The sequence below is a fragment of the Podarcis cretensis genome (assembly GCF_951804945.1).
Source record: "Podarcis cretensis genome assembly, chromosome: 1".
NCBI lineage: Eukaryota > Metazoa > Chordata > Lepidosauria > Squamata > Lacertidae > Podarcis > Podarcis cretensis.
The window spans coordinates 42,583,565-42,609,977 of NC_137170.1; the positions used below are offsets into that span (position 1 = coordinate 42,583,565).

Genomic DNA, 26,413 nt, shown 5'->3' on the forward strand with positions numbered 1-26,413 from the left:
ATATAACAACGAACTTTCCTCCAATTCTACTTTTGACCATCTCCAATCTGGCTTTCACCTCTTTCACTCCACTGAACTACCCTCATGAAAATCATGGATGACCTCCTCACTGCCAGATCTATGCGCCTCTTCTCTGTATTTATCTCCTTGATCTTTCTGTCATGTTTGATAGTTAATAGTTCCTTCCGGTTAGATTCCTATTATGCCCTGGGGATCCTTGCTGCTGTCCTCCACTGGCTCTCTTCCTGTCTAATCGCTTTTTCAGTGTCTCCATATACTGCTTTCCCCTCTTGTTGGGATTCCTCAGAAGGCTTGGCTGCCTACTATTCTTTCTCACCATACTATGTCTTTCGGCAAGCTTACCATTTTTCCATGACTTTCAGTATCACCTATACAGTGGTACCTCGGGTTACATATGCTTCAGGTTACAGACTCCGCTAACCCAGAAATAGTACCTCGGGTTAAGAACTTTGATTCAGGATGAGAACAGAAATCGTGCTCCAGTGGCTCGGCAGCAGCGGGAGGCCCCATTAGCTAAAGTGGTGCTTCAAGTTAAGAACAGTTTAAGGTTAAGAACGGACCTCCGGAACGAATTAAATACTTAACCCGAGGTACCACCGTACATTGATGACACTCAGCTCCATCCCTCTCATCCAATTCTCCACCTCCAGCTGCCTCTCTAGTGTTTCTGTGTAATCTACTATAGTATTACCTTGGATTTAAAATCTAATCAGAAACCCCTTAAAACCAGAATCTAGGCAAGTATTCTGTAACATAGGGGAGAACGTATGATTTAAACAAGCCTCTATTTCCTGTTCTTTCAGTACATTACTGTCAGGGAACTGCCATTGGAGCCAAAGGAGGAGAGAGGGCTCCAGAGGGATGGCGGAGAGGGTCCCAGCAGGAAGAGGGACAGCTCATCTGCTGGGGAAGGAAATCAGCATAGCACCAGTAGAGGAGGGGGGCAGAAGGGGGAATTGGAGAGAAGGCTCCAGGACTCCTTCCCAGGGACCAGCGGGGAGAGCACGGGTCCTCCGCTGCCCAGACCCTCCCTGCGCAGAAGACTTCCGCGCAGGGAGAGTAGGAGGCGACTGGGCGTCAAAGAACTTCTTTGCTGGAAGAAGTTCAAGAAACGCCCACTGACGGATTCTGCCAGCGATTGAGACAGCCACGGATGGGTGGCTGTCCGGACAGAAAGGGTTCACCCAGGTAACTCAGCCAGGTGTGGCGACAACTTACGCACGAGCAACCCCCTAGAACCATTACAACTACTGACATTCTTAATGCATCTGATCCTAAGGACATAAGACCATCTCCTCACAGCTATAAAGGCTTGTAAACCAAGACAAGAGAATTAGGCCTTCTTGGTCCCCCCCTCCCCCTTGATTTACTGAAGCTTGGTATAAATTGAGGCAAGTGTCTTTACAGTACACTTATATAGATAAATATTGCTTCCTTGCTTTTGACCATAAATGTTCTCATGGCACAATTCATGAAAAGAGACCTCTTTCTAACAGTCTGCAGTTGTGTATAGAAGCAGCTGGTGTATAATCACAAAGCACACTGAAGATCAAAATTAAATCCGGTGATCAACTTGGTTGGCATGCTGCAAAAATACATTTCAGTTTGTTTTGTGCACAGCTGGCACTCGATAGAATTTTATTTAGACAAACATATTTACTAGTAACATAAGACACAGGTGCCATCCCACAAACCCATCAACCTGTTTTCCTTTTTAATATAGCTGATAAACCATAGCAGATTGAACTAAAATATCGCAAATGAGTAAAAAGAAACACAACTGTAAACTTTTGCACTGGATGTATTATTGCATTAATCTTCCAGTTAAGATTAAATGTTAAGTCAGGAGTATGGCAACTACATTTGCAAGAGCTGCAGCAATATTAATTAGAGGAGGTAGCAGATGCATTGTCAAATCTGAAAAGCATAGGCCTACCGTGGCCGTAAACATTTCTAGGAGCTTGGAGTTATAAATATCTGAAGATGTCCTAAGCGGAGTGAGAGAACCAGGTAAAGTTATGCGAACTTAATTAAAGCAGTAGTAACATTTAGTATGTTTACTCGACACATTTAAATGAAACACAACAGAATATATTAGAAAATTTAAGTATTAAAAATGCTAGGTGTACATATTCACCATTTTGCTAACAACCTCCCTCTATGCCTAAATTTTAGTACTCTTAGGTCATACAGGTATTTAAGTAGTCAGTCAGTGGAAATATCCACTTAAATATATTTAAGTGTGCAAAATGTTTCAAAATGATTTGTACACAATTTGTGTAAACACCCTGATTTTTAATAAAGAGTTTCCATCCCTCTATACAGCATCTTTATATATTGGCTATAATGGTTTCTTACTACATTGGCTATTTGCAATACTAGTAGTTAAGGCCCCTTGCTATATACAGTTTCTCAGTAGTGCAACAAAAATAGTCTTTAATATCTTGATTAATATAGCAGACATATATCAGAGTTTCAATACAGCAAAATTGCAAAATTTCATAATATCTTGAAAATATACACATTTTTACAATTCATAAGAAAAACAAAGTTTAAAAAATATTTATGGCGACTGGTCTCTTGTGGTTCCTAGTAACTGGTTCTGCAATTCTGTCTTCACAATTAAGTTTTGCTGTTTTATACCATTATGCAGTAGAAACACTTTCATGACTTCATCCAGTAACTGAACAATCCCAAAATGCAGCAAAGGCATACGTATAGTTTTCATAGTGCACTTTCACCTCATTGAAGTAAAGGTTGCGCCCATTAGAAATTTTTCCACTTCAATGTGAAGCAGATGAATTTTAGTGGTTGAATTAAACAGTCTGGCGGTCTAGTCCTCTCCTGCCAAAGACAGTTCTCAGAAGAGATGTCCTTTTGGAAACAGTACATAGTTCAGGATTACTTGAAGGGCTTCTTAGCCAACACACACTACATGTACACATACACTTGTCCTCCAGGAATGTCAGTGCAGCTGTAATAAATAAGCATCCACATCCTTAAAAAAAAAAAAAAAAGAGAGAGAGAGAGAGAGAGAGAGAGAGAGAGAAATTAATTCAAAGAGCCATTCACTGCACAAAGTAGGGCTAGAATCTAAGAAGAGGCAACCACTGACTGTTTGAATTGATGCAGCCAAATATCATTTGCTTCTGGACAAAAATGTCACTTTTGAAGAATCTCTTTTACACAGATATTGCTAGAATTTAGTGAAAGTGTTCTACATGAGTATCTCACCTTGCTCATAGAAAGCCATATGAATAGGAGTGTACCCCACCCCACTGCAGGCGCCACCCCAAGAATCTGAAATATTATATGGGAATTGCTGCTCTAGGGTGAGATGTTGAACTATTCAGTTCCTCTGTACAAACCGTCCCCTGCTTCTTCCAGCAATAGATGCTATGCTAAAGCACATATCTTGGGAAATCCTTCCCTTCTGCACATGGATAATTTCATTATCCCTTCTAGAATTTGTCCAAGCCCTTGAGCAAGTGCAATTGAAACTGAGAAAAGTGCATCTTTTGTTTTTGTGTCCTCCACTTTGGAGAGCGAGAGCGCGATACAAGTCCTCTTCAGGCATTACTAACAAAGGTTAAGTTACCATGCAGGGAATAGGGGGAGATCAGAGAGTATACTCTAGCTCTGCCTTCCTTGTAGATGTCAACCTTGTGATATAACTCTGGAAAGCTGGGGCGGGGGGGGGGGGGGTACCAAGAATGGCCAAGAGGGAACAAGTGCACTGAGATGCTGTCAGTCGTTTTGCACTCTGCACATGCTTAGAAACACTGGGCCCATAACCTGTCAGTGTTTGTAAAAAGCAAAAAAACAGGCTCTGACCTCCCTTTGTTGCCTCAGCCTGATCCTCAGACCCTTGTTGGTATAAAAGAGTCCACAAGAAGAATATCCTTGCAGAGTACTTTCTGCTTTTATTCTTAAAAGTCTTTCTGCAAAAGCGACTGACCAACTGTACACACAACACTATCAGCTTTCACCAACCAACCCAACCACAAACTAACATTTCTCACTCTATATATAGAACCTGGTGTAGGCCGCTAACTCATGCTGACCCAGCTTTTTAAGCATTAAAGAAACAGCGGCCAATTTTTAGCCGTGACAGCGCCCTCATATGTGGCAACTTAATAACACCTGAAGTCTGCAGACAGGAGGAGCTTCAGTAATGCATGGGCAAGGATAGGATTCTTTCCTCCTCAACCATGCATGTTTCTTTCATGAGAGCTGGTGCGGAATCAGCGCTAGGAAACTGAGATAGAACCAGAAAGTCTCTAGTTTGAATTTCACCTGTACAAGGAGCTCACTAAGCTGATTAAGTACTTCACACTCGATCTCAGCCCTCTATCTGCAATACAGACATAATACTACAATTGCTTCTCACAGGGCTATGGCAAGGTTGACAAGATAATGTGAAGCCTTTGGAATTGCTTCAAGGATTGTTATGATTATGTCTTCTCTTCCTTTTCATTTGAGCCACGTACACGGCTCCCTCCTCTAAAAGAAAGGAAAGCATTTGATACTTCTGCAGCTGGTCCAGAATAAAGAAAACAGGGATCAGGCTGATGATCAAGCAAAAGAGCCAAGGGATGAGAAATGGTTACCAAGCAAAGACTGAGGAGCAGACCCACAATAAAGAATAAGCCAAATTTATTCAATCCAACTTACTAATGGGCTACTTTAAAAGTGACAAAGACTGATGAGAGCGAGAGCAGTTTGATGAATTAATACAAGGGAAAGTCACCCCAACACTTTGCAGGCCCCAGTCACATTAACTAAGCAAAGAGAAATAGTTGGTTGCTGCTTACACAGAGAATCAGACTTCCGAATGCTTAGTAGCACCCCACAAAATAAATCAGCTCACTACAACTTAACTGTAATGGAGGCTGTATAACATTGAGACCACGAAGGAACACCACAAACACATTACCTTTGCTATATTACCCGTATATCCTGGAACCAAAGTAAGATGATTTTCTTGCTTCCACAATCCACTTAATTGTGTCTTTAAAATCTGAATATTTCTATGAAAAAAAGACACATGGAATTATATTTTGGGCATCCCTAAAATTGAGCACCCCTTTACTATGGTAGTTTTTCCAACTTCAGTTCAGGAAATTAAAAATACATATAGGTAAAAACTAAAATTATTTTTTCAAAGATTTGGGGGGGGGAATCTTAGTCTAAGGAGAAAGTTCTCCCAGTTTTTATGGATAGAACTGTTAGTTAATAGAGAAAGCAAAATGTAATGAAACATCCTGGGAGAAAAAGAATCTCAAACTATATTGTTTAATTTGATCGATTTCAGTGCTGCTCCAAGCAATCTGACCCCAAAAATCTAGTTCTGACCTGAGAACAGGAGGGTACATTGTAGTGATTTTAAAAATATGCAAAAAATGTTTCAGGCACTCAAATTTTTAATGATTTCCTCAATAATCCAGTTGTTAAAATTATTGCTAGTGCTTTGATTAGGGTTTTATCTTTCAAATAATCACCCCAAAAGCATTTAGGACCCCCCCCCCCCGCCATCAAAACACATTATCTACATCTGCAATTGAGATGTGGGATATTTTAAATATTGTCTGGTGGTTTGATTCTACATATATTATTTAAGGAAATTTTTTAAAAAAATGTTTTAAAGAAACCAACTGAATATACTGAAAAACCTATTGTCCTATATCATGCTAAACTATCCCATTCAGTTGGAAGTTTCTTGCATTTCTGATCCAGGCTCATGAACACGTTAGTAGGGATTAACAGATTTAAACTATGCTACATACTTATTATATGTTTAATATAATTTTTCCTGTCATAGCTTCCGCCAAAGAATGCCAAGAACTGTAGTTTGAAGAGATTCTGAGATTATCCTATTAGAGATCACTGTCTCCTCAGAGAACCAGTTTTCCTCAAAGCTGAATGGCATGTTAAAGCAGTTTAAGTCTATAGTGTGGATATGTCCTTAGACATATTTTCATTTAGTCCATGGATTATTCTATTTTCAAAAATAAACTTGTAAAACTAGGTTTTCAATGTGTGTGTGTGGGGGGGAGGGGATATAGCAAAATATTTTTAAAGCATTCAAAGACAGTGAAGTATCCCTGCCTTTTTGCAACAACAGCCAATTTTAACCAGTTACCTAATAGTTACAAAACCATATTTTTCTTTTGAAACACAAGTTGCCATATTCTTTCAACATTTTATTAAAAGAAGATCTGAGATTAAATTAAACTCTCTTTTACAAAGCCTCAGTTGTGTATTAAAGCTGAAGTATTTTATGTTTGTAAACTGCCATGGGGCTCCTTTGAGGGCCATAAGGTGGCATATAAATATTTTTATAAAGACTAACAAATTCAATATTTGGGGCCCTTCCACTGATGCCCACCCAATTGTGCAATGGATTTCTGCTTGCGTAATGGGACGTACCCTTCATCTCTCTTCCCTATAACCTGCTGGTGAACCCCCCCCCCAAAAAAAAAATCTGGTCCAGAAGAAGGGAAGAGAAGAAGAAATCACACAACATGAGTGGAAGTTAACTGCATAATATCTGTAGATGTCTTGACATCATCTCCTATGAACAATGACTGCCACTCTATTGCAGTTTCCAGCTATAAACCATGCTTGGAGTTTGACATTTTAAGAATATTGCTTATAGTACACTGTGGGTATTATATTAAACAAAGCATTTCCAGGTACTATGGCTGTTTCAACAATTGCTAATCTGCAAAGCCTTGGAATGTTCTGCAACTGTAAAGCAAAAAACAGAGTGAATTTAAAAAGCAAGAAATGTAAGTCATATTAAGTGCCATACTGTCATGAGCTTTAAAAAGCATAACTTACCCATCCTCTATTTTTTCTGCATGGGCAGAAAGCTCTGGCCACCACCTCTTAATAACAGCTTGGAGCCAATTTAAGCCAACGATCACATATCTGAAATGATTTTATTTTGAATTACAAAAAATGCTGCAGAGGAGTTTAAACCCAAGAAGACAGAAAATTCGTTTGCAAAATGTTCCTCCATAGAAACAGGAGGAAAATGGAATTAAGAAAGTTGTTACAGAAGGAACTTTCCACAATATGTGAATAAGTGCCATAGGCATTTTCTCCTCATAAGCAAAGTAGAAGAGTTTTGCTTCATACACTAAATCCAACTGATCACTTGGGAGGAATTTTGTTCTGGATTGCCTTGGCTAGCTACCTGAGGGTTTCATTCTTTGTGCATCTTTCTTTGTAAACGGGATTAAGCAAAATGAATCTATTGCTTGATTAGAGCTACAGGTGGCAACCTTTTTTGCACATGTCAACGTCCGCCGCATGGGTCCATTTAGGCCCGGAAGAGGGTGGGACAGGGGCATAACAGGGCTGGGCAGGCTTGTGCACACCGACATGCTCAGGGACCAGGGGCAGAATCCCTGTGCAAAATGGTTGCCACCTATACTTTCTGAATTGTGATGAGCATATACAACATGACTATTTTCACCATGTTGCAAGCAGAAAATATGCAATCAAGCTGATGATGGTTGAGAGTGTGCATGCACATGGATAATAGTGTTGTAGATTGATTAGCCTTGCATATCATTTTATAAATAATAAGTCTTAAATCAATTTACTATATAAATACAATAAATCATAATGAAAATGTATAAACCAATACACAGTATCAATACAGTAACAATGATAAAACCACACCAAAGCTTGGATTAAGTAACTGTAACATCAATATAATCAAAACTGCCCATATACCTGGGAGAATGAAAATGCTTTAACCTGGCACTGAAATTACAGTAAAGTGGGCACCAGGAGTATCTCCCTGGAAGCAACATTCCAAAGACTGGAGGAAGCTATTACAGAGAAGACTTGCAGTGCTTTTTTGGCTGGGGGGGGGGGGGAGTGGAGAGATGGAAAAACAGAGAAGAGCCTCAGATGGCAAACACAGTGTCTGAGAGGGTTCATACGAGACAAAGTGGTCCTTTAGGTAAGTGGGTTCTGACCTGCATGGAACTTTAATAATGGTGAAAACCAGTGCTTCGAACTGAGCTCAGAAGCTAGTTGAAAGCCAATGCAGTTGGGCCAAAACAGATGCTCTAGGTTTACCCCTTCCAGTTTTTGTTAACAGTCCGGCATTTCAAACAGTCCTGAAAGGAAGCCCCACATACAACACATTGCAGTAATCCAGCCTAGACCAGAATGTAGACAGCTGAAGTAAAGCTATCCCCATCCAGAAAAGGTCATAGTTGGACAACAGCCAAAGTTGATGAAAGATACTCTATCCCATGAATGTCACGTGGGCTTCTAGTAGCAATGTTGGAGCTAAGAATACCCTCAAGATGTGGACCTGCTTCTTCAGGGAGAGTGAGATGGCATCCAGAACAGGATCCACTTCACTCATCCAGTCAGAGGAATCAACTTGCAGTGTCTCAAATCTTGTCTCAAATCAGATTCAGTTTATTGGCTCTCGCCTAGTCCATTACTGAGGCCAGACAGCATATCCACTGCCACACCTACTCGAGCTATAAAGGAAAAACAGTGCTGCGTGTGATCAGCAGTGATGGCAGCACACTCTAAAACTCTGGATAATTCCCACTCAGCTGTATCATAAAGATGCCAAATAGAATGGATTATAAGACTGAACCCTGTAGAGCTCTTGACCATGGCATTGTTCTGGAGTTGGCAATCCAGATAGGAGCAGAACCACTGCAAAATATTGCCTCCAACTCCCGTCCTGGCTAGGCACTCTAGAACAATGTCATTCTCAAGAATACCAGAGAAAGAGAAGTCTCAGTAGGAACAGAGTCCCGCCCTGTTTTTCTCCCAACACAGGCCATTATCTAGGGTGACCAAGGCAGTCTCAGTACTGAAGCCCACAGGCCCCTTAGCACAAAGAGGGCTTAAAAAATTGGACCAGCCAGTGAAAGAAGATTAACCTTTACTTTGTCAGCATCTAAACATTCATATGAAGAGAATTATATTTTAAAACTTACTCTTCAAATTTGCTCTTAAGCAGTGATCTAACTAATGGTAGAAGGTCTACACAGCAGCCCACAGAAATATATGGTTTTTCTTCCTGTAAACTGAAACAAGATAATGTCAGTATACATAAACTTGCTCTTATAAATCTGAGCTCCACAAACCCCTACCCCTTGGTGTATTTTTTACCTGCTGGTAAGAACAGGAAGGCAGTCTACCACTACACCCAGATCTTGTATCCTGGAAACATCAGTAAAAAAAAATGTACACTATTAGACACAGCTCTATGTAATTCTTCTAGACTTGAAACTTTTAAGCTCAGGAATTCATGAGCCAGCACATGCATTTAAATACAGCAGACTAAGAATAGCTGCAGTAAAAAAAGAAAAGAGAAAAGACAACATGCAAGCTTTACACAGCATCTGTATTTGAGTCCAACAAGTTTTAGAGTCCTGCTGTCTTCTTTCAGTGGATACTTGCAAAAGTAGTACATGGGCCAATGAGGTGAATGGGAGGTCTGTGCATGATTTCTACATTCCCATCCAGCCCTCTGCCTCTGAGGGAGTGGGAATCCTCCACATACAAGCACTGAAACCATTGTGGACTGGATTATACCAGTAATATTTTTCATATTTACCTTATTAAATAGGCTACGAGCTCGCTTATACTTCTTCTCCTCCAGAAAGTTAAAGCTACATTCAACCGGAGGTTTCTACTGAAGAGAACCTGTGCCATAGTATCATGATCTTCTGAAACCTAGAGACATGGGAACAATTTAGCCACTAAGAACCAACAACTGTCAACCTATACTGTTTGTATCCTGCTGGTTCTCATTACAGCTATCATGTACAGTTCCTTACAGGCTATCTGACCAACATTTTAAAATATAATGGTTACAAAATCCAAGCCCTACTAAACAACTAAGACTGGAAGTAAGCCAGCAATCTTAAGATTCCAGCTTTTCATTTTAAAACAAGTATCACGTAACATTTAACTTACCTCTGAAAAAAATCCACTGTACTTTGATGATGGACTTTCTGTTTGAGATCGGCCAGAATCACTGGAGTTTAGTAAGAAAGTACGACCGTCAGCAGGCAGTTTTGTTGGCAGATCAGCTGCACATGCCAGTTCATTTTCCTTATTTGCCATGTCACGGCTCTTGACTTTCGGGAGCTGTTTCTTTCTGAAACAAGGCTTTGGAGTATAATAGTGAGCTTTTCTTCTACAATATACTACTTTGAACAGAGGATGGGGGCTGGTCAATGTTTGCCCAGCAGTTGTTCTGCAAAAACAAAACAATGAGTTTAGTATCTAGTCAAAATTATTATGTATAGTGCATGCTGTGTTATGATATTTTACAGTAAGGTTTTATCTACCATAGTAGCATCCTGCATTGAGTTTTATAACATTTTTTATTCAAGGAGGACTGAACTGACACAATTTAAATCTGCAATCTGACTTACATGAGAAACACTTTTATCAATTACTTTGGTAATATGAGTGTCAGGATCTGAACAATCTTTAATGTATCATACTGATGCAAAATGAGCACTTGGATAGTGATGCGGGGGTATTAAACACTGCATTAACTCCTTTACTAGAAAGCCAAAGATACTGGTCCAGTTCACACATAATGCTAACCCAAACCATGGCTAAATGCAAACATGCAAGCATGTAAAAACTGTGGCTGCTTTGCCCCTCCCCAAGTCATTCTGCTGTTACATAACCCAGAGCTAAGCCATGGTTTGCAGTTTGCTTTGCTCCAGACAAACCAAGTGGTAACTAAAAAAACCCCCGCGTTATTGCTAAACTAACTTCTAAGAAACTGGGCTAAAAGATGCTCATTCAATATTCTTCACTGATAATCGGAAAAGGGACTTGTCTAAATTGATCAGTTGTAGAATTCTGTCTCCAAGATTAAGAGAAGCAGCTCTTACCTGCCTGTGGAAGAAGCCAAATGTTTTGCAGATTTCTTACCCTAGAAATAAACAGCATATATGTTATAACCAAGAATGAAAAAACATACTATTAATTTTCTATGTGTCTGATTTTCTGTTTTTTTCCTCCTTGTTTCAATTGTTGTATACAACAAGCATTTGGGGAAAATACATTTATGGCTGCTCTGAGCATCTAGCTGAAGGACATGATATTGTGACATCCATGGCAAGAGGTGGGATTATGACATCAGAGAAAACTTTGTATTACAACCTGTGTTATAATATCAGTCTTTACTAATAAAATGTGGCAGAAAGAGTACACTTGACTGCCAGGGTCTTAGATAAGTCTGCCAACAGCTTGAGAAGGTAATATGGTTGAGGATGATTTCTTCAGCACACCAAGTGAGCTATTATCTGTCATATTATCAATATGTTTATAGTGAGACTGTTCAGCATTTGAATGTTCTAACATTTGATATTCTTACTCATCGGGACTCCCCACAAAAAGGTAAGGTATCAATACAAACCACTTTTCTGCTGCTACCTTTGGTGTTATAAATTAAAAGGGCATTTTCACTCACGATCCTTTTGGTAGTGGACAGCATGGTTTTGGAAGAAAATGGTTTCTCATGTTTTAACTGTGTTGCTATCAAACATGTAGAATTCATCACCTATCCCCATTGCTTTTAATTTGTTTAGGCTCTTTTTTGTGCTTTTCACATTTTAACTCAAATGTGGAAAGCTTCCTTCTTCAACTGAATGCACAATCACAATCATGCTCTATGAATTGAATCACCTCACACTGACTCAAAATAATGTAAGAGTGCAATAGATGGATGGGTTACAAGGAGGGATGTAGAAGGAAAAATAAGTTATTTGTCAAGTAGATCTTACCCCTGAAGGTTCAGTTATAAAGAAGGGCTCATGCTAATGCAACACTACTTGGCAAATTAGTGAGAACACCTTCCCCATGTTGAAATGGGTAGATAGGTAGATCTATCAGAATATTTCTAGAAATTAGCAGCCATTTTCTGTATTTGCCTCTTCTGGATGGCCTAAGCATGTTCTTTCTAAGCCCATCATTTCATTCTGTTTAGAAACATAAGCTAGTGAATCATGACAACCACACACTCTTTATAAGACAATATTTATGTCTTATATGTCAACCACACCCCCTTCACGATGGCATCTGGTTTGGCTAAAGAGGTTCTTATACATGTTGTCAGTGATGTGGAGCAGCAAGTTTTTCAGTGCTTATTTTTTCTCATGGAAATTTTTCTATTTTATAGTTTCATTGGTAACAATGAATGGATGCCAGTTTAATATAGAATATTTGGCAGCCTTGACTGTTTTAATGTTTTTTCTCTTTGTTTACTAAATACAAATAAAATAAACACATTAAATTATATAACTCTCTAGGGCAGCCTTTCTCATCCTTGGGTCCTCCAATGTTGTTTGACTACAACTCCCATCATCCCTAGCTAGCAGGACCAGTGGTCAAGTATGATGGAAATTGTAGTTCAACAACTAGCGACCCATGGTTGAGAAAGGCTGTTCTAAGGTGCCTGGAAATTTCCCAATGCAAGGCTGATTAAATATATATATAAAATATATATATAACAGTTATATGTGTTTTATAATTGTAATAGTTTTATTTGTTTTTATAAACTGTAAATAAAAAACCAACTGGAGCTACTGGATATTTGTTGCTCTTGCTGATTATAACATTGGAACTAATGACCCTTTACAGCTCTGAATGGGAGGTTGCGCACAACACACAACACAACAATAGAACTAGCTGTGTATGCCTTGCATTAGAAAACTAGTTATATGATTTAGATGAAAACATAAAAGCTTACCTCCTTCATGTTCTCATTAATGGAATAAGAACTCCTTTTTCTAGGGAGATCAACAGGACGACCGTCACTATACAATAGCATTCGTTTTCTAACATTTTGGGCTTCAGTTGCCATAATATCCAAAATCCCTGGTTTTCAAGACAAAGGTAAAGTTAATTTTCATACTTAACATTATCTGTCAATCCCACAGTAATCTGAATGAGATTTAATGAAGACACTGTTTATTTAGCATATTAGATGCAATCTACAGGGAAGTCTATAAAACTGTATCAGCTGTAAGTGATAAGTATTTAACTAATACACGCCCTGTGGATACTATGATAGAGATTTTGAAAAACCTCATCAGTGATGTGGTCCAATAAGGACATCTGAAGTTTATTATTATTTAAATATTTATACAACACACTTTCTAAAAATCACAGCAAGGTGCTGTACAACATGGAATATTCACACAATTAAGATTCAAAATATGTCAATGCACATTGGTAAATTCAGTCTAAAGATCTGCTAACACCTAAGGCCAATCTCACTGCTGCCATCATTTTTTTTAAAAAAAATCAATATCTTCAAAGGGTTCCATCTGGATACTATTATCTGCCATAAGCTATACAGTGCCAACCTTCTAACTACCGTAAGTGCTTGACAGTTTCTTCTCTTCAGCACTTGCTTACAACTCCTCATTTAATAAATAACTAATATAAATTGGTTTCAGAAACATAAGAACCACAAACTATTTGAAGTCTAGCATAAAGGCCATTTAGTTTGGTATTTTATTTTTAATAAATAAACATGAAATAAAATTAGTTAGTGATTTGTGGTCCTCATCTCATAAGCTTTTGTTTCCTTCACTCAAAATAATCCCTGGGAATACTTATTAATCAATTTCAGATCTGCACAACCATCCTCTGGAGCCCAAGGTAGCAGCATACTATGGAGGGTAATGTTCCATTGCAAAGATGCTTTGTGCACAGTCTATAAATAGGTAATCAGCTCTTCAGTCTTACTGGACTGAAGTAGAGCTGCTGCTTCCTTAAAAATGCTCCTTCAGAACAATTGCATTAGGTAATGAAAACAGGAAAGTAGAAATTCACGTCAATGTAATACCTTTTTCTGAAGGTTAATATCCGTGCAGCAGTAACAGAAGTACAAACCATCTGGTTTACCTATCCTGACCACTTTATTGCATAGAATATCACCATGTGACATGGTTTAGTTCAGCCTTCTATGCACCATATTTTTTGCCCCATAGGGCGCACTGGCCCATAGGGCACACCTAGCTTTTTGGGGGGAAATAAAGAAAAAAATATTTATTTCCCCCCCAGGCGCGGGGCTGGGGAAGCCCGAGCTTCCCCTGACCCCAGCCCCCAGAACAGGCTGCTATCCGCAAGCCTAGGGAGCCTGGCGGGAAGTCGCGCCGGTCTCCCCAGGCTTGCGGATATCTGCCCCAGGCTTCGGGATGCAGGCAGCTCTCCGCAAGCCGTGGGAGAGCTGCGCGACTTCCCGCCAGGCTCCCACGGCTTGCGGATAGCTTCCTGAAGCCTGCATTCGCCCCATAGGATGCACACACATTTGCCATTCATTTTTGGAGGGGAAAAAGTGTGTCCTATAGGTCAAAAAATATGGTAAGTTAATAACTTGCAAAAATGTTATTAGCCTGCTGGGGGCTGGCTGGAAAGATGCACAGCATTTCTAAGCCAGGTGGGAAAGAGAGCTGGAGTGTTTCCTCTCTCTTCCATCAGCCATAATCCAGTAAATATGTAAAGAAGTCTTTAAAATACAGTGGTACCTCTAGTTGCGGACTTAATCCATTACGGGGTGCTGTTCGCACCCTGAAAAGCCCGCAACTAGAGCGCCTCTTCTGCGCATGTGCACGGCACAACCGAGCGCTTCTGCGTGTGCACGAAGATCGCTTCTGTGCATGCGCATGCGGCGAACCCAGAAGTAAATGCGGTCTGCCGCGTTCGTAAGCTGAAAGTACGTAAGAAGAGCAGAAAGCAACATGAGGTATGACTGCACCAACAAATATTACAATAAAATAGTTACTAGGAACTGCTTCGGATTTGTTTGAATATCTAAGCTATAAGTGTACAGTGGTACCTCGGTTTACGAACTCAATCTGTTCCGGAAGTCCGTTCTTAAACCAAAACTGTTCTTAAACCAAGGCGCGCTTTCCCTAACGAGGCCTCCCACTGCTGGCACCCTTCTACCTTTCGGCTTCCATTCATAGACCAAGGTAAAGTTCGCTAACCGGAACACTACTTCCAGTTTTGCGGAGTTCTTATACCGAATAGTTCATAAACAGGGCGGTTCTTAAACCGAGGTACCACTGGACTGCATTTTAGATATTATCAAATATTTCAGTTCAAGCACTTTTGGCTCTTGGAAAACATTTGAGATATTTATATGGTTCTTAAAGTCAACACGGGGCATTTCCTCATCTTGCACAATAGGTTGCAGATTCTGTAGCTACCAATTCCTTTTTATATCATGAAGGACCAATCTTGTTTTGAATATAGCTGTTTTGTGCAAGTGCAGTTTTGCATAAAACAGCTGTATTAGAAATAAAAAACATACATAGGTACTGTGGATGTCTTCAGCAGCCGCCAGCAGAAATAGGCATGCTTTCCTCTGAGATAAATGAAAACAAAATGGCTAGTTTGCGCTCAGGCAAGGAGCAAACAGAAGTAGGTGGTGTGGCAATAAAGAAAGGACACAAGGAAACATCACCACACATGCAAAGAACCAGAAACAAAAACACGATGTCACAGTAAGCTTCAGTATGCACAGCATTCAGGCAATCGTGCATTTTTTATGTTTGATCATTGCAGATCAGGAAAACTTGGATTAAATGACAAAAACCTATAGGTTGGCAATTGGCATTTGGACAAAGATGGCACACAGATGCCAAGAAAAACAAGTAGCTCTGAATTCACATTAAACTTCAGGTGCCACATGGATGGGCCTCTCAAGTATTTGTTAGTTTTATTTTTCCAGATATAACTCAAACTAATCAGATCCTAATAAATTTAGAGCACTGGAAATTAGTATTACATCAATTAACTACCACCCCCGGGCATACGTTGCAATGAGATTAGATAACCTGTATTTTGGGGGAAGTATAAATCGTGGTAGTACGTGTGCTGGTTGTTTGTTTGTTTTTTAAATCCGAAAAATCCTGAATACTTTACGACAGTGCACTTCTGTGTATGTCTTTTCAATTGATGTCCCACTGAGTTCAATGGGATTTACTCATGTGAAGTGTGTATAAGATTGCAGCCTAAATGAAATTCAGAGCTGTTCACTCCCTCTAAATCTGTGTCTCTTTCAAAACAAAACCTTAATTATCTTAATTAGCAAATTAAAAGTTGTCTAGCCAAAATCCTCAGCTCAGCTGAAATGATCAGTTATTATCACATGAGTAATCTACTGCAGTACCAATCAGCCTTTTCACAACTGAACCCTATGCCCATCAAATTAGTTATCAGAGATGGAATTCTGTCACTACTTTCTTGTTATCAATTCAGCTTCATACATAAATAGCTCCAGTTCCTAGAAGAGCAATCCTAGTTTATGTGAAAATCATATCAACATTAAGCCCATAGCAGCCTTCAAAAGATAACAATATGCAGTTTTCTAGAGCCTGGAGCAGACATATTGGAAAACCTGGTCCTTGAGTTTGTTTATTTCATTTGGGTGGGCGGGAGACACTTCTCTGGCTCATGGATCAAATATAGTCCTCCAGTTCTCTCTTATCAAGCTCTTGAGCGGGCTTCCTCAACCTTGGCCCTCCAGATGTTTTTGGCCTACAACTCCCATGATCCCTAGCTAGCAGGACCAGTGGTCAGGGATGATGGGAACTGTAGTCTCAAAACATCTGGAGGGCCGAGGTTGAGGAAGCCTGCTCTTGAGACACTCTCAAGCACAAATCCCTCACTGGCCCTGTTCACTCCTGCCTTCCTCACATGTTTCTGCCTGGCTGGAATGTGCTCCTGAACCATGACACTGTATCTTGTTTGCCAGGGGTAGCAGTGTCTGTGTAGACATGTATATAACTTTGGACTTTTGTGTACTGTAGGTGAATTGCAGGCTTTGTACAGAACTAAGTCACATTTGTTTCTCTGTCCAATTTTTCCTCTAGCCTTGTCCATGCAGCCCCCAGAATGTCGCCCATGAGGAAATGTGGCTCCTGGGCTGAATAGGGTTCCCTACCTCTGACTTACTTCCTCCTCCCTTCCAATCCCTTTCCTTTTGGGTTGTGCTTTTTTAGATAGCTTCAGATTGATCTGTGAGCCACATGGTTCTCTCCCCACCCCCGCCTGCCAATCAAGGTTGTACTCTGCCAATTTCACAGCTAACTATGGTTAACACTAAATGTATAACTACAGCTGGCACCAAACCAAAGTTGGCAAACTCTTTGCAGTCTGCAATGATCAGTGGCCTGGTTTACACGTGGCACAAAACCATAATTAAGTGCCTCCTTCCCTAACCTGGTACCATCTGGGTGTTTCAGACTAAAAAACTTGCATAATCTCTGACCACTGGCCATTTTGGTCGAGACTAATTGTAGACCAAAACATTTAGAAGGCTCTGATTTGGGGAAGACTGGTTTAGTACTGTGTGTTCAAGCCTTGGGCTTGTGCATTTCCCTTTACCCTCCCTTATCACACATTCAAGGAGATCAAAAGCATTCATTTCTGTTTTGAGCTAATCACAGCTTTTAAGGTCCCGACAGAACCCAGCCAAATTGTACTTAGTGTTAACTATGCTTTACTGTAACAAGCCAGGTTCATTAACCACAACGTTGGCTCATTTCAATAAACTACAGGCAACACTAACCACAGTTATTCTTTGACAGGCAAGTACAAGAAGATGGGTAAAAAGGTAAAGGTAAAGGTACCCCTGCCCGTACGGGCCAGTCTTGACAGACTCTGGGGTTGTGCGCCCATCTCACTTAAGAGGCCAGGGGCCAGCGCTGTCCGGAGACACTTCCGGGTCACGTGGCCAGCGTGACATCGCTGCTCTGGCCAGAGCCAGAGCCAGAGCCAGAGCCGCACACGGAAACGCCGTTTACCTTCCCACTGGTAAGCGGTCCCTATTTATCTACTTGCACCCGGAGGTGCTTTCGAACTGCTAGGTTGGCAGGCGCTGGGACCGAGCAGCGGGAGCGCACCCCGCCGCAGGGATTCGAACCGCCGACCTTTCGATCGGCAAGTCCTAGGCGCTGAGGCTTTAACCCACAGCGCCACCTGTGTCCCGTAAGAAGATGGGTAAAGTGCTGCAATTATCCACAAGACTGCCTATATGCAACGCACATAGTAATACTTTTAAAGTAATTGATCAGGCAGCATTATATCTTAAGGGTTTCAAACGTTAACAAAACAGACAATCCTCAGAAGAGACACTTCATGAAGTTTTTGCAGTGCACTTCCATGATGTGCATCTTTTCCTATCACCATCAGACATCTGAAGCCCAGGTTATCCTCCTTTTGGTAGATGGATGCAGGTCTTCTGCACCAAAACTGAAGGAAAGGGAAGGTCAAGAGAAGCACTAAAGTAAGCAACTTTTGAAAGTCAGGAAAAAAGCTGGTCTCACACGATTAATTAGATCATGCTGCTTTCTATGTCATCTTAAAAATAAATAAAAATCAATACTTGCAATTTTGGAAAGGTTTTTTTTCCCTTGTTCAGTTTTCAAGCTAATGCCAAAGGCAAACTTGCTCCCTAAATGCAGATTTTTTTTAAAATATGGACCTTTTAAAAATACAATCTTGTACTTGCTGCCCAAAATTATATAGTCAACCAAAAACTTCACCATGTGATCACATGAAACTCAAACACTGTGAGCAGTGTGTAATGTGGACAACCTATGTCTGCTTTGTAGGGTGCATCAAAAGGGGGGGGAAAAGAGCTAAGGAGGTTTGTGGGCTGAAGTACTTCTAAAATAAGTGAAAGTAATAAAAATGAAAAGGATAACAAAAAGGATAACAAAACACAGATAAACAGCAAAATTATTCCTTATGTTCAGGGAAGTTTTTTAATATGTAATGCTGTATTGTGTTTTAATATTTGGTTGGGAGCCGCCCAGAGTGGCTGGGGAAACCCAGCCAGATGGGCGGGGTATAAATAATTTATTATTATTATTATTATTATTATTATTATTATTATTATTCCCAAATCCATTTATTTAACAAATGCAGATAATCCACTGATGGTCAAGAATTTATGGTAACACATGGATAGATGTTTTCAACATAGTACTTTACCACAGAATTAAAAACCTTCTGAGCAAAATGTTAGCATCCTTATGCCACAGTGATCAGTATCCCATTAAACCTGACAGTGCAAAGATTTATGCTTGCACAGTGGGAGTTCCCCCCTCTCCCTCTCTATCTGCAGCCCCTAAATCTTTTATGGATTTCCCCCTAACCATTGAGAACAGATTTGGGGAGGGCACAGGGAGCATATAGAGGCATGAAACAGAGAAGTCTTATTGTGTAAGGAGAAGTCATGGTACTGACAGGATGGTCACTTAATGCTACATTGGATACAAGCCATAGGATATTCAACTGTGCTGTAGCACTTTTTAAAATCTTTCATGGTAAGAGAGGAATGTGCGTTATCATTTCTTTAGTGGGTCAGATGAAGATCTTGTGAACCATGTGATGACGTACTAGTCACTGTAGCATAAGGACATGTATGTTTACTCAGAATAAGGTCCTTTATATTGAATGAGGCTTACTAATACACACCTATTAATTTGATCAACCACTTTTAAATTGACTCTCTTCAGGCACACTGACACTAGTGGCTCCCCCTCAGCATAGCAAACCATGCATTGTTGCACAGGTAAACTGGAGAGGCGGTGCATGCCCTCAAGAAGTACTTGGAATAAGGATAGATTACAAATGTAAAACATACTGAAAAAGAAAGTATGTTAGATTCTGCACATAAAGGTTGGAATACTATGATACTGGAGTTAAATCTATGGCAACATAATAATAGTGTGAACTACAGCAAAATGTTAAAGATTCTTAGGTATTGGTAGAATTAGCAAGGTCCAGCAAACAAAGTTGGAGGAATGAAACTACCTGGATGTGAAACAGGTTCAAGTTCTCCTGTTAACAGAAAGTGGCTTTGAGGAATGCCCCTGGCTATGTTTCTATTGCTCCACCTGCTATGAGTTTGGAATACTTAGGCACCTTGCATATAAAGTTTTAGGGAACTACCATCTAATCACTGTCCCACTTGCCTGACTGCATTGTCTCTAACCCTATATGATTTACTTGCATTTCCACCTTCTCATCTCCACCCCAATACACTCTTCCCCCTTGTCAAAATCTATAAAAAAATTGTCCAGTAGCACCTTAGAGACCAACTAAGTTTGTTCTTGGTATAAGCTTTCATGTATATATTTCGACAGCGTCAGACCAACATGGCTACCAACCTGAATCTTCCCCCTTGTGTTACACCTCTCCCCTCCTCCAGATCTAAGAAGAAGCCACAAGGCACAGTGAGCCCTTGCACTATTTTACACTGCATGACACTATTGGCAGGTATCTGTTATGTTGCATATTGGTCTCACGATGCCATCCTTCTGTTAAATAGGGACATCCCCTAAAATTAAGTTGCAAAGTCATTTCTTCGAACAGCTCTGAGTTACCCAAGGGTTCCCCACCCACAAAAGCACTAATATCACCTGGTGAATTAAGACCTAAAAGGCATTGGTGCGGGTATAGTCCTGCCTAATATAGAACAGTAGAGGAACCCCATTTTAGAAGACAACCACACTATGCAAAATGAGAGTACTGGCACTGCAATTCACGAAAGGCATCATAGTTCAGGGGCAGCACATCCACTCTGCGTGCAGATTCAATCCCTAAGCATCTCAAGGTAGTTCTGAGAGACTCCTACCCAAAATCCTAGAGAGCCACTGCCCATCGGCATAGACAACACTGAAGTTAGATGGACCAGTCTGTCCACCGGTTTCCTACGGTCCCCATTCTAAGCATGGTTACTCAGAACCTAATTTCATCCAGGTTTTTACTCGCTTGTAAGAGTGCACAGGCGTGCAACCTTAAACACGTGGTTGTTGTTGTTTAGTCGTGTCTGACTCTTCGTGACCCCATGGACCAAACATGCGGTACGTCCAAAATAAAGTTCCTGATGGAAGGAAGGGAAGGGAGCCTGAAAGAAAACCGGTGTGTGTGTGTGTGTGTCATCCTTCTGTCTCTCCCGAATTAGGTGCTTGAGGATTAAAAGAATAGTGCACCTCAATTTCTTCAATTTTTTAAAATAGTTTTACAGCGCATACTCACGAGCTGGGGGGGTGGGGGAATGGGGAATCCAACACAAATGCAGCCTCCTCAACTGGCAGCATGATAGTGGGAGGCTCGCAGGCAGGTAGGAACTAGCTCACCCCCGCCCAGGAGCACTCCTCCCAACATGGGAAGAGAGCGAGGTGGGCCTTCCCCGCCCAGGGCGAATGAAAGGAAACTATAAAGCGAGGAAGAAGCAGGGGAAGGGGCGGCGGCGGAACTGGCTCTTCCTCCCTGCGGCCCCCGCTGCCTGCCCGGCTGCTCCTTCGCACCTGACCCGGGCCTGCGTGCATCAGCAGGGAGGAGGGAGGAGGGGAACGCCTGGCTGGGACGGCCCGGTGGCAGCCACCGCCACCGCCGGCTCCTTGGCCAGGGCCCACCGGGCGGGCGACCGCTCGCTCACCTGCGAGTGCTGCTCATGGTCCAGGCGCCGCGGGTTCTGCTGCTGGATGGGCCTTAAATGGGAGCCGCCGGGCGCGGCGGCGGCGGCGGCGGAGTCCTAGCGCCGGGGCCCACTCGGCGTAGCGAGCGCCATTCAAACGCCGCCGCAGTGCACGCTGGGACCGGAAAGTCCGGACAGGCGGGACGGTGAGGGAGGCGCCGCCACCAGCAGCGCTGCTCCCTCCCTCCCTCTCTCTCTCTCTCCGGCTGACTCGCGCTCCGGTCACGTGCAGCGCACCCGACGCGGCGGGCCGGGGGACTTGGCCCTCGAGGCGCGCTCGGCTCTGCAAACTCGGAGATGGGGAGGAGGCGGCGTGTATTGTTAAAGGAGTCAATAACGCGACTGCCTTGTTTTGCGACGAGGATAGCCCGTGGGGAACCCTGAGGCGAGTGCCTCAGGCGCCCCCGCTGCCACTGGAGAAGTGGCAGGGAGTTCCGGGGACCTCTGGTGAGCTCTCTCTGCCGTCTCCGCCGCCTCTCACTTCTCCAGCGACTGGGGTGGGAGGCACCTGCAGTGGTGCTGAGAAGCTCCTCCATTGGATGCCGGTCCAACAGGAGTACCTGCAGCCAGGCAGGGCGGACTTTGGGCTTCCAAAAGTTCAGTGGCTCCCTGTGCGAAAGCCAAAAATCCTTGAGGCACCTTCCCATTCTGCCTCAAGCAGCAAAATGAATTGTGCCAGCCCTGCGGTCACCACCTCCCTTCCAAGGTTGCTACGTACTGACACATTCGTTAGCCAAAGGCAGCCTCCCTCTCTGGTCAACAGGCGCTTTGCTCTGTGGAGCTGTAGGAGCATGAAGTGGCTGTGGAAAGGCGCTCCTGAGCATCTTTGAGATTTCCGCGGCCAGCGTCCTGTGTAATCAGTCCTTCTTCACGTTGTCCGTGAAGCTTGCTCCTCCTCAGTCTTGCTTTCGTGCTCATGTGCTCTTTGCCTTACAGGCAAATAGTCAGAAAGTCGTCACACCACAGGGCTTTCAGGGCTCACTGCTTCTTCTCTAGATCCTAGTGTTCAGACATCACAGGTTCATTATACAGCACAGTCAACAGGATATTGTGCATAGTTACACTCAGAAGTCTGTCCCAGGTTAGCATCCATCTGCCTCTGGAGACAATGGAGGGTAAAGTCGAACTGTTGGAGAGTTATAGCGCCTGTTGTGAATGTAGAGACCTATATGGGAGAGACATGTTTTGTTGCAGGTGGGGCAGATGAAGGCATCCGGTTGTGCTGATGCAGGTATACCATGGTTTTTCTTCTTTCTGTGCTCCTCCCAGTGGTCATTCCTCAATAATCCTGTATGCATAGAACTGTAACTGTAAGTGCTTTAAGAATAAAGTGGACATATTTTGGGGTGGTTAAATCAAGCATCGTTATGATGTATAGTTGTCAGATGCCTTGTTCTCTCACTGTGTGTGCTAGCCTTGTGATGTTGCATCTGCATGTGATATTGTAAGGTAACATATGTATCATCAAGTTGCTATGCAGTGTCATGAGGTAATGGAATTCCTCTGGTGACTAAACATCCTGAAAAGTAATTTGTTGTATTTGTGAACAATGGGCATACTATCCATAGATTTCCAGGTATTCAAAATTAGTACAGAATCCAGTGGAAAGGCTTCCTTTATGGTATTTCTAGAGAATGGGACTCAGTCCCTGTACACTTAATGTCAGGTAACACCCCATAGTCACAGAGTGATTTCATTTATTACCCTTGCTGTGGGCAAGATCAGGGTACCTAACCAGGTGATCAGGATAATGTAGCTCTTGTGTTACAGAAGGAAACTTCAAATTGGAGCGCACCTTAAATACAGTTTGCACAAAGGTTTGGGGCTTGGTTACCAAATGGTGGTATTCAGGACAATCCAAAGTACAGCAATGAGTCATAGTGAACTCAAGTAATCTGGGGCTGCCAGAAGGCCTGCTAGGCAGCAGAAGCGGTGGTGGCCTGGCGGCAGAAACAACAACTTCGCAGGCCACATCATGCCGGCAGGAGGCAGTGGCAGCGGCCTTCCAGGCCTTGTTGCGGTGGCAGGAGGCAGTGGCAGAAGCAGTGGCAGCCTGTGAGGCCTTGCGGCGGTAGCAGGAGGCAATGGCAGAAGCGGAGGTGGCCTGCAGGCCTTGCAGTGGTGGTGGCAAAAGCAGCAGCGGCCTGTGAGACCATGTCATGGTGGCAAGAGGCAGCAGCAGCAGCCTGCCAGGCTATGTCGTGGTGGCAGGAAATGGCAGCAGAAGCAGAAGCTCAGGTTGTATAGATGGGTAAGTATCATAAAGAGACCACAATTTCTGTTGTCCCTCATTCTGAGAAGAATGAATCCAGAGTAAGTGACTGGAATTCCTGGAATCACTTGGAGATTGGGGTGGTGTGCAACAATATTATGGGTGCACTCTTTTTAAAAATTGGAAAGTTTACAAAAATGAACAAACAAAATGGACTCTATTTTTTTATATTTTAAAAACCCCCATGATGCTTCAAATTTAGCCATAATGCTAAGCATACAGATAAATCAGAATATTGCAAGCATTCATTTAAGCAGAAAAGTTCACATGACCTTGCATTTATCATTTAGTTCTCAGGGTAACAGAGTAAAGGTAAAGGTAAAGGTACCCCTGCCCATACGGGCCAGTCTTGACAGACTCTGGGGTTGTGCGCCCATCTCACTTAAGAGGCCAGGGGCCAGCGCTGTCCGGAGACACTTCCGGGTCACGTGGCCAGCGTGACATCGCTGCTCTGGCGAGCCAGAGCTGCACACAGAAACGCCGTTTACCTTCCCGCTGGTAAGCGGTCCCTATTTATCTACTTGCACCCGGAGGTGCTTTCGAACTGCTAGGTTGGCAGGCGCTGGGACCGAGCAGCGGGAGCGCACCCCGCCGCAGGGATTCGAACCGCCGACCTTTCGATCGGCAAGCCCTAGGCGCTGAGGCTTTAACCCACAGCGCCACCTGCGTCCCCCCAGGGTAACAGAGTAGAACTGGTTTATTTAGTTGGGACTGCCAGTATAATTAACACTTTCCCCCCATAATAAGCCCTGGTAATGAGATGCCTTAGAAAATGATTTGCAGCACCATTAAGTGACAAGAGTGCTGTGGTGTTTGCTTTGCTTAGATGTCAAAATATTTATTTTGTCCTCCTGGATTAAATATTGAAACTCATATTGACAGATTTTAAATATTTACAAGTTAGCACAAGTTTTAATTAAAATAAAAGCCTGATGCATTCAGGTGTTCTTTCGATATTCTTTGTGCCTATGGTTGCTCCAGTAAGAAAATCTATCCCAAAATACACAAACCCACAGTATTTTATTGTAATGTATGGTTCTATTAGGCAGGAGGTTGATGGATGCTTTTAATTACATAAGCATGAGAGCGGTTTCCATGCAGGGGCACTGGAGTACATGGGGTATATATAACATAGGAGCCAGAATATTTGAGGGGGGCCACACACACAACCCAGTTGGTGGGCATTGCCATTCAAATGATGTACATGCACCATATTGTGTGATCATGGGTCTTACCTGCCCCCCCCATACTGTATTTTATTCACGTTGGCACTGCTGACATGCTTAATTTCACTAAAATTCTATGTTCAGGACCTGCACTCATTTGCCTTGAAGGTGTTTTCTGTGCCCTCATGGGATTTTATACTGTTCTGCCCCATAGTATAGTAGGATTCCACAGCCAACACCACAGGATAAGATCAAGGATCTGTTGGCTCTGGTGTCTGACTCGCCAGCCAAAATGCTATTAAGGAAATGAAGCCACCTATCCAAATCAGTGCCTAGAGGTGCATTGCATCAGACACTCTTGCACTGATATCTTTGGACTGGAACTCTTGCCATAACTCTAACTCAGGGGTCGGCAAAGTTTTTGTGGCTTGGGCTGGTTCACGCTGCCGCAGACACCGTGGTGGGCCGGAGTGTGTGAGTGCACATGCATGCGCAAACGCTATTTCTGGTGCTCCTTTCAGCATGGAGGAGGCATGCACAACTTCCCATTGGCTGCAGGAACTTTCTGCAGCCAATGGGAAGCTGATCAGCATCACCGAAGGCAGTCCCCGCTCTTCTCCGTGCTGGTTTAGCGTGGCACATGGGAGCCGACCGAGTGGGTGGTGGGCACTGGGGGTCCATGGGCCAGTTAAACAACCCCCATGGGCCGCTTGTGGCCCATGGGCCTTAGGTTGCCAACCCCTGCTCTAACTGATCTCTGCTTTGCATGTAACCCTATTGAAGTCAACTACATTGTAGGACAGCATCAGTTCCCCAAATCCACTTTTGTATCATGGCCTCACTTTGTGTTCCTTGTCTCTGACTGATCCAAATTCTTCATTCCAATTTCATGCCTTGCCCTTATTCCAGCTGGTAGTTGCTCTACTTACTTCCCTAATTTGGTTGGCTTGATCCTCCTTCATCCTGGACAGAGCCCCTGATTAGAAACTTTAAACTCTTTACTTTGCCTTTGGATTCTACACTTCACTTTTCACAGTTTGATTTCCAGGCTATAATTTCTATATAGAAGAGGGGACACAGACACACCACCAGCCTTGGGTGCAAAGCTTTCCCTATCTCCCAAAGGGTCTCTTCCCCTTGCTGAAATTAGGCTTTAAAGAAGCATTCTATTATAGCCAGTAGAGTAAGTTGTTGTGTGTTCTTGGTTGTGTTGTGTTTGTGGTGCCCATGTCCTACACAGGTTTGCAAACATGCCATACTTGTTCCATGTCATAGCTTGCCAAATGTACCACTATGGAAGAGAAATTCGATTTTCTATCCATTTTTATGTGAATCCCTAATTCATACTTCTAGAACCAATTTGTGATTGGAAACATACCTATCCTTCAAAATGTGCACTTTGAAATTCACACTTTTCAATTTTGTGATGCA

At 42.5% G+C, this 26,413-nt stretch overlaps 1 protein-coding gene and 1 long non-coding RNA gene across 4 annotated transcripts in view; one reads left to right on the plus strand and one right to left on the minus strand.

Annotated features, from left to right (window-relative positions):
- Positions 1-1,625: 1,625 nt before the first annotated feature.
- KATNBL1 (katanin regulatory subunit B1 like 1) lies at positions 1,626-22,822 on the minus strand. Of its 2 annotated transcripts, XM_079955152.1 has the most exons (10): positions 22,269-22,809; positions 12,788-12,915; positions 10,929-10,969; positions 9,991-10,273; positions 9,629-9,747; positions 9,181-9,231; positions 9,006-9,095; positions 6,865-6,954; positions 4,958-5,051; positions 1,626-3,019 (listed from the first exon to the last, which is right to left on the minus strand). In XM_079955152.1, the coding sequence occupies exons 1-10, from the start codon at positions 22,366-22,368 to the stop codon at positions 2,987-2,989; spliced, it is 1,029 nt and encodes a 342-aa protein (XP_079811278.1). In that variant the 5' UTR covers positions 22,369-22,809; the 3' UTR covers positions 1,626-2,986. The 2 variants fall into 2 exon arrangements, with proteins under 2 accessions (XP_079811278.1, XP_079811277.1); XM_079955151.1 differs by lacking the exon at positions 1,626-3,019 and having other exon boundaries at positions 3,056-5,051; positions 22,269-22,822.
- Positions 10,976-26,413, plus strand: part of LOC307204189 — an 81,042-nt gene continuing 65,604 nt past the window's right edge. Inside the window, exons 1-3 of one of the 2 annotated variants that reach the window (XR_013833522.1) lie at positions 10,986-11,436; positions 12,832-12,933; positions 16,926-17,013. This is a non-coding gene — a long non-coding RNA (uncharacterized lncRNA). Of the gene's footprint in view, positions 11,437-12,831; positions 12,934-16,925; positions 17,014-26,413 lie in introns of those variants that run through there. The other variant, XR_013833521.1, reaches the window with a different exon arrangement.